Source organism: Nannospalax galili, unplaced genomic scaffold (genome assembly GCF_000622305.1).
Source record: "Nannospalax galili isolate Female #2095 unplaced genomic scaffold, S.galili_v1.0 scaffold56, whole genome shotgun sequence".
Lineage (NCBI taxonomy): Eukaryota > Metazoa > Chordata > Mammalia > Rodentia > Spalacidae > Nannospalax > Nannospalax galili.
The window spans coordinates 2,327,687-2,341,299 of NW_008340065.1; the positions used below are offsets into that span (position 1 = coordinate 2,327,687).

Consider the following 13,613-nt stretch of genomic DNA (forward strand, 5'->3'; position numbering starts at 1 on the left):
CTTTCTTTCTTTCTCTTTCTTTCTTTCTTTCTTTTTTTTTTTTTTTTTCCTTTTATCTTCCCAGTACCTCTCCCCCGAAAAACTTTAAAACAAATCCTAGCAATTGCTGTTATTCCAACTGTAAGTGTGATGTTCATTTTGAAGTGTTGGGGAACTTAGACATTGGAGATTTAAGACCTGGTTCGGGAGCTACCTCTGTCACCTGTTACCTCTGTGATCTTAGACAAATGGCATAGTTTCTTCATAAGCAAAATGGGGACAATGATTTCTACTTTAAATTTCAAAGAGTTCTAAGGAGGGCTGGGGTTGTAGCTCACCTGGTAGAGAGCTTGCATAGCATGCACAAAGCCCTGGCTTGATTCCCAGCACCTCATAAGCTGAGCATTGTGGAATACTTGGGAGATAGAGGCAGGAGGATCAGAAGTTGAGTATGTCATGAGTTTGAGGCCAGCCTGGATGACAGAAAGCCCTATCCCAAAAAGGAAATGACAGTAAAGGAACAGAAGAGATGATGAATGTAAAAGTATTTTCTAAACTTCAAATTCTAGACCCTTCAGTTTTTTTTTTTTATTAAATGACAGAAGCAGTAATATACAGGTTGAATTATAGTCTTCAGAGGATGAGTGCGGCTTGGCTCCTCTTATAGGAGCATAGGAATATCTAGAGAACTTTTCAGTATTTCCAGTGCATTATACCCACCTTGAGGACTAATGCCATGGGGAGCTGATAGGAGTGGGGTATCTGCTTGATGTATTGGTTAGAATAATACTTCAAATCACTGATTTAGGAATTCTGTGGCCAATAATGTACTGAAGACATATCTTCTTCTGAAAAATGTTGCAATTTCTTCATCTCAATTTTTTTTTTTTTTTTGTCTTTTTGAGGCAGGGTCTTCCTGTAGCCACAGTTGGCCTGGAACTCACTGTGGAGTTCAAGTGGCCTCGCTCTCACAGAAATCTACCTGCTTCTGCCTCCAGAGTGCTGGGATTAAAGGTGTGTGCCACCACAACTGGCATTTTTCGTAACATTGTTGTACAGTAAAATGTACCTACTTAAACATGAAATTCAGTGAGTTTTGAGAAGTATGTATACCTGCCCTGTGACCACAGATTTCCAGTGTCCATCCCTTCCCTCAAGTGAGGTAGTCACTCCTCACCTGATCATAATACATCAGTCTCTCTAGGTTTCATATGAGTGAAGTCATGCGCTGTGTACTGTCTTGTGCCTGCTTATTTTGCTCAACTTAATTTTTTAAATTGCTTGTTGGTTCTGTTTTAATCTAAAATTCCATTATATAGATATACCATTATCCATTCATCTTTATAGATGTTTGGGTTGTTTGTAGTTTTTTGAAATTCTGGATGAAGCTTTTATGAATATTCATGTGCAAGTCTTGGGGAGGACTTGGATTTTTCATTTCTTATGGTTACTTACCTCTTTTGGATAAATACTAAATAGATATTTTTCCTTTTCCTTTCTCACCCCCCCATCCTTCCCCCTCACCTTTTCCCACATCCTTCCCTCCCAACTCATTGTATAGCCAGTAATGACCTTGAATTGGTCTTCCTGCCTCTACTTCTCAAATGCTGAAATTACCGGAGTGAGCTGCTGCATCAGGCTGGATAGCTTTTCTGAATCATATGCTAAGTGTAGTTTCGCTTCGTATTATGAAACTATCAAATTGTTTCCCAAAGTAGTTGGACCATTTTTATTCCTGTAGAGCAGTCTCTGCCAGTTGTGGTGTTTTATTTGATTGTTGTTGCCTAATATGGTTAGTCTTTACTTTTAACCATTCTATTAGTTGTAGTATGATTTAACTAGCATTTTCTTGTTAACTAATGACATTTATTATCTTTTCATGTGCTTATGGCTATCTGTATTTTTTTTTGTGTGTGTGTTTTAATTAATTTTGATACATTAAACATTTTTTTAATGTTGTCCAGCTGGCCTGGAATCTGTTACGTAGTTGAGGATGACTTTGAAATTCTGATCTTTCTACCTTTACCTCTGAAGTGCTGGGACTATAGGCATACAACACTATACCTAGTTCCATGTGGTCCTAGAGATTGAACCCAGGGCTTTGTGTGTCTTAGGCAAGCATTCTACTAACTGAGCCACATCCCCAGTCCCTTTGTATCTTTTTTGAGAAGTATCCTTTCACATCTTTTACCCATTTAAAAATAAAATTACCTTGTTACTGAGTTATAAAATTTGTATATTCTGAATGGAAGCCTCCCCCTTGTCTTGTTTTTGTGCTTCCTTGGCCCTCTTTTTTGGATACAAGGTCTTACTATGTCATGTAGCTCCAGCTGGCTTTGAACTCACAGGCATGCTCTTGTCTCTCTCTTGAGTGTTGGGATCAAAGGCATGTGCCACCATGCCTGGGTAATGTTGTCTTTTGAAGAGTAAAAGTTTAGAATTTTTATACTTTAGTCACCAAATCACTTGTAAGTCTGAAAGGTTTTCTCCTGGATGTTTTTTAGTTCTAGCTAGGATTATGAGGTCTGTCATCATTTTGAGTGTTTTTTTTTGTCTTTTTGAGACAGGGTCTCTCTGTAGCCCCAGATGGCCTGGAACTCACAGAGATCTGCCTGCCTCTGCCTCCTGAGGGCTGGGATTAAAGGTGTGCGCCATCACGCCCAGCTTGAGTTGATTTTTATGTATTGTGTGAGATTAGAGTTAATAGTAAAAAACTTTATTACATTTTAAAATTTATTGTGCCTCTGCCTGTCTCTCTGTCTCTGTCTCTGTCTTTCTCTTCTCTCCTGTCTCTCTGTCTCTCTCTCTCTGGGTACCCATCTGCCTATGGCATGTGAGTGGAGCTCAAAGAACTTGTGTGAGTTGGTTCTCTCATTCCACCATGTGAGTCCTGGGGATTGAACTCAGGTCGTCAGGCTTGGCAGTAGGTGTCTTTACCCAATGTGCCATCTTTCTGGTTTAGATTAATTTATTCCTTTCAAATAGAAATTCTCGTGTGCCAGCACTGTTTATTAATGAGTTCCCTTTCTTCTATTGAATGATTTTGGCCATTTGATTGAAAACAATGGAACATTAATTGTGGGCGTCTATTCTTAAACTTTATAGTTTGTTCTGTCATTCTCTAAGTCTCCCTTATGTTCAGTTCTATAGTGTTTTGGTTGCTATAACTTTTTAATAATTATTGAAATTGAACAGTGCAAAATTTCATTCTTTTTCCATGATGTATTGGCTGTTACAGATTTGTTTTCTCTCTCTCTCTCTCTCTCTGTCTCTCTCTGTCTCTCCCGTTTGTGTGTGTGTCTCTCTCTCTCTCTCTCTCTCTCTCTCTCTCTCTCTCTCTCTCTCTCTCTCTTTTCATGGTCTTTTTGAGACAGGGTCTCCCTGTAGTTCCATTTGACCTGGAACTTGATATGTAGACCAGACTGGCCTTGAACTGACAGAGATCCACCTGCTTCTGCCTCCTGAGTGCTGGGACTAAAGTTGTGCACCACCATACCTGGCAAGTTGTTTGTTTGTTTGTTTGTTTGTTTATTTATTTTATTATTTTTTGGTCTTTTTGAGAGTGGATCTCCCTGTAGCCCCAGCTGGCCTAGAACTTGCTATGTGTAAACCAGGCTGGCCTCAAACTCACAGAGATCCGACTGCTGCTGCCTTTGGAGTGCTGGAATTAAAGACCTGCACCACCATGCCTGGCTAGGTTATTTATTTTTAAACTAGTCATGACATTAAATAGTGTTCTTCTCTGAGGTTGCTTTATTATTTTGTCTTTATGCTACTTTTTTTTAAATTAAAAAAATTTGTTTTTAGCTAGGCGTGGTGGTGCACGCCGTTAATCCTAGCACTTGGGAGGCAGGCCAAACTCTTGAGTTCCAGGCCAGCTGCGGCTACAGGGAGACCCTGTCTCAAAAAGACCGAAAAAAAAAAATTGTTTTTGAGATAGGATTTCATATAGCCAGGCTCATTTTGAACTTCCTTTGTAGCAGAGGATGACCTTAAACTTGAACTTCTTGCCTCTACTTCCCAATGTGCTGGGGTTTGTGAATCCTAGGCAAAGACTCTGCCAACTGAGCTATATCTCCAGTCCTTTCATTCTATTTTAAAAATAAATCCGTGCACTAAGATGATGGCTGTTGGACAGCAATCTGACGGTTGATTCCTTCTAATTTCTAATATTTTGTTGAGTTGAACTGTGAGTGGTTCATTTGACACTTTATTGAGCTGTGTTGGATTTAAAAGTAGTTGAATAGAATATACATATCTTTTTATCCTAAAGTTAGGTATAGACTTTTTCTTATGCTTAAGGATTGAGTAAAGATTTGTGTTAAGATTTGAATTAGTTCCTGAGATATTTGGATGTCAGTATTCCCTCCCTCTCCTTTTCCCTCTATTTTCCTTTTTGAGTCAAGGTCTTGATCTATAGCCCAGGCTAAATTTGAACTCAGAGCAATTTTCCCCCTGCTTCCCAAATTGATTACAAACATGAATTATCACACCTGGCAAACATTGATGTTTCTGTGTCTTAGGTTGCTTGATTTAATAGTTAACACCTGTGTTTGTAGTCGTTGTAGACATTTACTTCGTTGAAGGGGTTTACATGTAATACATTTTAGCTGAAGCTTAGCAAGCTTTAAGCTAAGCTGGATGTAGCAAGTTTTGAATTCTTAAAAAAAAAAAAAAGCCAATATTTTATATGTGAAGTTGTATGAATGGTTTTGGAAACAAACTATATAAACATCTCTACTTAATGTTTTTCCCTATCCAGAGGATGCCAGCCCCCATCAGATTGCGGGAGCTGATCCGGACCATCCGGACAGCCCGAACTCAAGCTGAAGAACGAGAAATGATCCAGAAAGAATGTGCTGCAATCCGGTCATCATTTAGAGAAGAAGACAACACATACCGGTGTCGGAATGTGGCAAAATTACTGTATATGCACATGCTGGGCTACCCTGCTCACTTTGGACAGGTAGGCTGGGTAGAGACCACATCTAGCAAGGATGCTTGTCTTTGAATGATACTGACACTGGGAGTCAGTCCTTTCCTGGCAGGGAGGTACCTTTGATAGCCTGTAGTTAGCAGTCTGATCATTGTGGCACCCAGGAGAGGATTGAGAGAGCAAGCTGTGTACCTGGAAAGGCATGGTATTGCCATCAGCTTGCTTTCCCATTGGAAGTCTCTATGTGGATCAGAGCAGTTTGTTTTCAATGGTGGCAGCTAGCTTAAAGATTGACCAAGGTTAACCAGAGGGACTAACTGTTCTACTAGAGGACTTGAACTATAATGAATATTTAAGCAATGTTTGCTAAATGTTTTCTTACTTTCCCCGTGCATGATATATGGAAAACTCATGATGTGTTTTTAAGTTAAAGACACTAAGTGGCTGCCAAGTAGTAGTATTTGTTTTGTCCTAAATCCCTCATGCCTTCATTGCTGCAGCTTTTGTACAAGTTTTTACCTGCTGATTTCCTCCCTCTCCCACCAACAGAATGTTTGGTATATGCTGCCTGCAAGGATGATTTTCTCAGAAGTATTTTCTTCTTTTCATAGTTATATTGTGATAAAGGAAATTTAGGATTTAGTCACAGAGGAGAGAATAAGGAGTTCTTTTAAAATTTCTTATTAGTACTTTTAATCTTAAATTTATTTTACTTAAGAATCATATGCTAACTAGTCTTTTTTTAATTGTTTTTGTTTTGGTTTTGTTTTGTGTTTTGTTTTGTTTTGTTTTGTTTTGTGACAGGGTCTCCCTGGAGCCCCAGCTGGCCTGGAATTCACTTTGTTGACCAGGCTGGCCTTGAACTCAGTGATTTGCCTGCCTCTGCCTACTGAGTGCTAGGACCAAAGGGCATGTGCCACCATGCCCGGCATTTGATTTTTTGAGTCTGGGTCTCACTGGGTAGCCATGGCTGTCCTGGAGCTCTCTTTGTAGACCAATTTGGCCTCAAATTTGCAGAGATCCACCTGCCTCTGCCTCTTAGATGCTGGGACTAAAGGCACAGGCCTTCATACCCACCGCCCACTAGTCTTTTTAAGGAACAGACTGTAAAGACGGTACAACACTCGAAAGGAAAATAGTGCTCATTTGTCCTGTCTCAAAGACAAAAAAAACATGATATATTTGTCAGGAAAGGTGGCCATCAGCTTGTCTTCTGTTTAGCTCAGTAACATCAATGAAAGGAAATCTGCCATCAAATTAAAACAGAAGTGCTGGGATTGAATTTATCATTCTGGCCTCGGTGACTGTTATGCTCATTTTGAGGGTTGAGACTGGGGTCAGCCTCTTTAGAAATACATGATTGCTCATGAGAAGTCTTAGTGCCTCCAAGGAAAATTGAGGCATTAGTATGAGAAGAAAGGGAGTAGGCGAACCCAACAGCTGTCTCCTATGAATGTATTCATTCAAATACTTGATTTTGACAGGAGTAGTCTCATAAATAGCATTGTTTTCACATCTGCAAATTAACAGTTTTTTTTAAATGTAATCAGTATCCCTTTGATACGGATTTTATGTTTCATTCTTTTAGAGGTTAAAGCCTAAAAGTGCTAATGATTTTGTTGTTGTTGTTGTTGTTTTTTGGTCTTTTTGAGACAGGGTCTCCCTGTAGCCCCAGCTGTCCTGGAACTCACTATGTAGACCAGGCTGGCCTTGAACTCACTATGTAGACCAGGCTGGCCTTGAACTCACAGAGATCCGCCTCCCTCTGCCTCCCAAGTGCTGGGATTAAAGGCGTGCGCCACCATGCCTGGCTTTAAAAGTGCTAATGTTTTAAGCTGGCTTTTGCTGCATTAAATTTGATCCAGTGGGTACTATATAATGCATGATGTAACAGAAAGCATATAGGTGTCCATACATTCCTGTTGGTTGGTTTTTCTTTAGAAATGGTAGGCTCAATTTATAGAAATCTGATATGTTAGTTATTGGGCAATAAAAACAAGGTAGTCTAGTGGGGTAAGACTCTTAATCCCTCCATTCAGAGGATTAACTTCTTACAAATAGCACATTTATCTATTCCCAAGGGAGTTCCTCAAGGAAAACCTTGAATTTGAAATCAGAGTAGATTTAAGGCTTTGGAAGATGTTTCATTTCGTAAAACATTGATTTCTATTACATGATTAAGTGAAATTTCATGGGCTGAGGGTGTTGCTCATGGTGGAGTACTTGCCTGGCTATGTTTGAGCTATAGCACCAAATTCAAAAATAAAGGCGTGGTAGTGCATGCCTTTAATCCCAGCACTCTGGAGGCAGAGTTAGGTGTATCTCTGTGAGATAGAGGCTGGCCTGGTCTATATACCAGGTTCCTGGCCAGCTGGGGCATTAGGGAGACCTTGTCTCAAAAAGACCAAAAAATTTTTTTTTTACTTTCAAGAAATAGGTGGCATTTTTGAGTTATTTTAGAACTTAATTGTTGATATAACATTTAATTTTCAGTTAGAAAGTAAATACTCAAGGGAGCTATACTAAAATTTTGGTACAGAAACAAAGATTTTTTGGTGAGGGGCTAGGAATCATAATTTTACGTTCCTAACTTTGTTCATATTAGTAATTTGTACTGCACCTCTCAGAGTTCCCTTTGTAATATGCCCACAAAAGGTTCCTGTCTTGATTCTTTCACCTCCATGTATGAATAGCGGCCATTTTTGTTTAACTATTGTAACAGCTGCCCTTTAATTGCATTTTATTTGGTAGATGGGCTGCTCTTTATGGCAGTGAGGCGCTATGTGTAGCTATTGAGCTCTGGAAATGGCTAGTTCAACTAAGGTGACTATTAAAAGGAAAATAAAAGTTTTTGAGTACTTGAGTTATTGGAAAACTTTTAAATATGTTTTAAATAATTTGGATATGTGAGTATCAATTGTAATTTTTATGAAACTGAAAAACAGTTAAAAAATCATTTTGCTGAAATTGTGTACAGATTGAAATGTGCCATATGTGTAAAGTACATGCTGTATTTAGAAGCCTCACACACAAAAGTGTAAAATCTCTAATACTTTTTATGGTGATTATATGTTAGCTAAATAAAATATTATTAAAACCAATTTTACCTGCTTCTTTTTAATTTTGCTGCAGTATCTAGCATGATGCTGTCAATAGAAACCAAATATGGAGAGCCTGGCATGGTGGTGCATGCCTGTAATCCCAGCACTTGGGAGGCTGAGGCAGAAGGATTGCTTTGAGTTTTAAGCTAGCTTGGGCTATATAATAAAAACCTGTCTCAAAAACACCAAGAAATAAAATACGAAAAAAGAATGAGCCACGTAAAAAATTAAAAAATTTCTAGTAGCCACATTTAAAACTTAATTTGTAGTAAAACCTGGAGGTAGGTAATTCTTTCATAGATGAAGAAACTGAAATTCAGAGCTTTAAGTGACTTGCTTAAATTCATACAGTTAGTAATTATTAGTGAGGGGATTAGACTTCAGCTTTTTATAACAAACCTATTTTTTTGGCTTAGTTCAAATCTATAAATAGCTATTTCCATTAAGTTTATTTATTTTAGCCCTATCAAATCACAAAGCAATTGAGATAGCATAAACTTCCAGCGTCTATTTAAAAGAGGAAAACAATAGTACAGAGTCAAAGTTGGAAGAAGGAAGAACTCAAACAGAATATGAGGCCGGTGCAGCCAGCGTAAGAAAAGAACGCGGCTGTCACTGCCAGAATCCAAGAGCAAGCCTGCAGGGATCAGATTGCCTCAATGTGAATTCTAGCTTTCCTACTTTACTGTCTGGGTGATTTGGAACAAGATCTTTGACCTTTCTCTCCCCCATCTCTCCTCTCTCTCTTTTTCTAAGATCTTTGACCTTTTTTTGTCATAATTCCCTCATCTGTGAAATGGAAACAGAAAAGCCTGCTTTATGAGTTCTCTGAAGACTAAGTTAATGAATGCTAGACATTGTTTCTTACATAAAAAGCCTACAAATGTGACCTATTTTATCATTTCCTCAAAGAGAGAAAATGTATTTGGAAGTAAGGAATTCTTAAAAGGGTTGCCTTACATAGGTCTTCTAAGGGTCTATAACGGAAGAATCAGTATCCTTAACATTTTTTTCAAATTTAAAAAAATTTATTTTTTTATGTGTATGAGTGTTATACCTGCATGTGTGTAAGTGCACCTGTGTCGTGCAGAGAAGAGAGCATGGGATTCCTCTGGAACTGGAGTTACAGACAGTTGTTAGCTGCTATGTGGTGTTGGGATTGGAACTTGGGTCTTCTCCAAGAACAGCCAGTGCTCTTAACCGCTGAGCCATTTCTCCAGTCCTATCCTTAACATTTTTATAGAGCAGCAATACATTTCCAGGATGATGTGCAACCTTTCACATCTGGTTTAGACACATTCCCCAAATAGAGTATTTTATTTGTTTGTTTAGTGTTTCTTTGTATATCAGGGTGGATGTGCACATTGTGTAGGTCAGAGGATGACTGGTGGGAATTGCCTTTCTCCCTCCACCATTTGGGTTCCAGGGATTGAATTTAGATCTGCAGACTCTGCAATAAATGCTTTACTAGACCATCTTGCAGGCACCAAGTTGAAGATCTTAAGAAGTACATTTTAGGAGAGGAACGTTTTAATTCAGGGATCAAATTCTACCACAGTGGTGTTGTGGAAAAATTGTTTTGAATTTGCTGCCAGTATATAAAAATAAGGAACTTAATATAGAAATAAGGATTCCTAGTCTGCCTTAGAAAAATCAGAAACTTTGGCAACACTGGATGCACAGTTCCACATGGCAACCAGAGGGCTGCTTCCTGGCTGGGCAGCATTCTCTGTCCAGCCTGTCTGCTGTGTGTGTAGAATCATCCTTTCCAGCAGTGTGGTATTGCTCTCTACTTTGGGTTCCCCAAAACTCTCCATGAACGCTCACACATCCTTGGAGAGCTTTCTCCATAGTTCTTTATGGCTTCCATTCCTGTTGCAAACCATATTCTTAAATATTTGTGCACCTGTGTTTTGCTCATGAAAATTTTTTTTAGTAATTATGTCATAGATACAGTAATATAATTTTTATATACTTATTTTTATGTATTTCTTTTCTTTTTAAAGACAGGTCTCCCTGTAGCTCTAGTTGGCCTAGAACTCACATATGTTAAACCAGGCTGACCTTGATTTCACCTGCCTCTGCCTCCTGAGTGCTGGGATTAAAGATATATGCATCACCATGCCTGGCTGAAGTATACTTTCTATGTCAATATATATGTTTGAATATTGGTAAGTTATATGTACCAAAGTAAAAGAAAAAATAATCATGCATATTGCAAATATACAAAGGAATATAACATGACACTGGAGTTTCTATTCATAAAATTCACTACACTAGTAGTTTAAGAGGAAACCCACCGGACGTGATCCCAGCACTCAGGAGGCAGAGGCAGGCATGTCTCTGAGATAGAGGCCAGCCTGGTCTACTTAGCAGTTCCAGGCCACCTGGGTCTACAGGAAGAACCTGTCTCAAAAAACAAAAACAAGGGAGTGGGGGGAAGCCAGAGAGATGGCTTAACAGTCAAGAGCACTTTTCAGTTCCCAACACCCACATGACAGCTCATAACTTACCATAATTCCAGTTCCAGGGGACCCCTCTTTTGGCCTCCATGGGCAGTGGTGCACTTATATACATGCAGGGAAAGCACTTGTATACATAAAATAAATTTTAAAAAATCTTTAAAAATTGAAAAAATGGGAAAGGAAGAAAAATAATTGCCATTGTTCTCAGAGAATAGTACTAACGTAGAGATTCTTAGAACCAAGTTCAATAATGTTGCTAGGTAAAAAAATATAAAGAATGATGCAAGCCGGGCGTGGTGGTGCATGCCTTTAAATCCCAGCACTTGGGAGGCAGAAGCAGGTGGATCTCTATGAGTTCAAGGCCAGCCTGGTCTACATAGTGAGTTCCAGGACAGCTGGGGCTACAGGGAGACCCTGTCTCAAAAAGACCAAAAAAAAAGGTGCAGATCCAAATTCCAGGGTAAGAAATATAAAAACAAATTAGAACCATTAGACTATGCCAGGGATCAAGAAATACTAACTACAGAGGTCATTAATAGAAGGTTTCTATAGTCATTGGAAAGGCTGTCTTGTCCCCAAATGTGATAACTGAGAGATTAACAATGTAACTGACCAAACCTTATAAGCAAGGGGCGTGATGACACACACCTTTAATCCCAGCATGCTGGAGGCAGAGGCAGGTGGATCTCTGAGAGATGGAGACTGAACCTAGTGAGTTCTAGGCAAGCTGTGGACACAAAGACACCATGTCTCAAAATACCAGCAACAAAGAAAAAAACCAAAGCATTGTATAAGCAAGTTTGTTTGTGTGTTTCTCCCAGCTCTCACCCCCATCATATGTGGAGAGTGAACTGAATGTGCATGTGTGCTCTACCATGGAAGCCCACCTTCAGCACCAAGCAAGTTTGTATCCATGGGAACATACTAATATGTAAATGAAATGTTATGAGCTTCATTGGTCATCTTTGAAGGGTACTAGGGAAATAAATCATTTTGAAACTGGTCAATAGAAAGAAGCACTTATCTTTACTTATCAGTGTTTCTTCCAAAAGAGCTGTTAGTAATAGGATGGTCTGTGTAGGGAAGTTGCCTCTTAGAGCTGTGGTTAAGCTAATAAATGAGGGATTGAGGAAGTATTAGAATATGACCATCCTGCTACAGCTGGTGATCTCCGGCCCTGCTAATGCCTGAGGGAGGGAGGCAAACCTCAGCATGCCCTCTGGTGAAAGCTAATAGGGTGGTATACATCTGCAAATTCAAATCCAAACAAACCCCAAACAAAAACCCTTACCTGATCAAGCCACTTAGCTTATAATGTAAAGCAGTTCTTGTGCATTATGGGCAGAGACCTTAAGAGTGTTCATTGCAGCATTGTGGCTCCTAATGAAACAAGGGAAACAATTTGTCATCAAAAACAGTAGGTAAGTTAATTCACAAGTATGGGGTACACATGGGGTGTGGGGAGGAGAACAATGCAGTAAATATGACTGAATTAGAGCTTGTGTTGATATACTATTCAAGTGGTGTTGAGTGAGAAGTTCAGGCATATGTTTTTATAATGTATAAAACATCTACAGTCACCGTTTCCACATGTATAGTGAGAACATAAGGCATGACAGTTTCGAACAGCAGTTTTGTGTTGAGTAGCAGTCTTGTGTAGTTGGTTACTTTTAGCTAGAGAGGAAGCAAATGGCTTTGAGGTACAGCATGCAGATGGCTTCAGTTGAAATTGTGATATTAAAAAAATCTTTAGCCAGGCCCAGTGGTGCAGACCTATAATCTAGCTACTTAAGGGAATTAAAAGTGCAAGGCCAGCCTGGGTATCTTGGCTAGACCTTGTCTCAAAATGAAAATTTTAAAAAGGGCCAAAGATGTTGCTCATTGCTTAGTTGGTAAAGTGCTTGCCAGGCATCCAACCTATCCTTGTTTAGATTCAGATGGCACACACCTAAATTCTAGCACCTGGGAGGTGGAGGCAGGAGGACCAAGAGTTCAAGGTCACCCTTAGCTACATCACTCACTGACTTTGAGGCGGATCTGAGCTACCTGAGACGTCTTTTAAAAAAAAAAGGAATTTGGGCTTATTGATAAAGTGCTAGGTTAGCAAGGCCTTAGGTTGATTTTTTTTCAAATACCACCCAACTCCCATATTAAGTAATGTAAAATGTTAATTGATAAAAGTAGTTGATGTGCCAGTGAATGTTAGATTTTTTTTTTTTTTCCCCCGTCTGGGTACTGTGAGTATTTCTTAGTAAGTTTTCTTGGGGAAAAAAGAATTCAATATGAGTGTCAGGTTTAGGGGGTTTTCCTTTGCTAGAACAATGAAAAAAAAAAGTTTTGGGATCTATATAGATTTTATGTTGCTAGGCTACATAGTGGTAAGGGAGTTATAAGAAACTTGTTTTTCAAAACTCTGTGTGTGTGTGTGTGTGTCTGTCTATCTGTCTGTCTCTCCATTTACACACATTCATATGGGCTCACTTGGTCATGCAGGTGCATGTGGAGGCCACAAGTCAATGTGTGGTTCTTCCTCAATTGCTTTTCCACCTAAGTCTTTGTGGAAGCCAGAGGTGGTGGAGGAGTTGGAGTTACAGGCGGTGTGAGCCTCCCAGTGTGAGTACTGGGAACTGAGTTCTGGTCTTCTGGAAGAGTAGTATGCACGGTTAACTGCTGCTCCCTTACCACTATGTAGCCTAGCAACATAAAATCTATATAGATCCTTTTATGTGAGTGCTGGGATCTGAACTCAGGTATTCATGACTTTACCCTGAGCCATTTCCCTAGCACCTAAAGTTCTTGAAAAAATGATTTCAGCTGGGCGTGGTGGTGCATGTCTTTAATCCCAGCACTTGGGAGGCAGAGGCAGGTGGATCTCTGTGAGTTCAAGGCCAGCCTGATCTACATAGAGAGTTCCAGGCTAGCTGGGGTTACAGGGAGACCTGTCTCAAAAAGACAAAAAAAAAAAAAAAAAAAACATTTGAAAGTAAAAAGGAACATTACAAGTCATCTAGAAAAGTTTTGTAAAAATTGAAATTTTTTAAGATTTTTATATTTTGGAGCTGCAGAGATGGCTCAGTGGTTAAGAGCACTGGTCGTTCTTGCAGAGGTCTAGGGTTTGATTCCCAGCACTCA

General features: G+C 39.3%; 1 protein-coding gene across 3 annotated transcripts in view; it reads left to right on the top strand.

The window, feature by feature from the left end:
- Positions 1 to 13,613, top strand: part of Ap1g1 (adaptor related protein complex 1 subunit gamma 1) — a 99,574-nt gene that overhangs the window by 25,655 nt on the left and 60,306 nt on the right. For all 3 annotated transcript variants that reach the window (XM_008834957.1, XM_008834954.2, XM_008834955.3), the window contains one exon: positions 4,742 to 4,945. In XM_008834957.1, coding sequence (XP_008833179.1) covers positions 4,745 to 4,945 — 201 coding nt within the window. In that variant the 5' untranslated portion in view covers positions 4,742 to 4,744. The remainder of the gene's footprint in view (positions 1 to 4,741; positions 4,946 to 13,613) is intronic.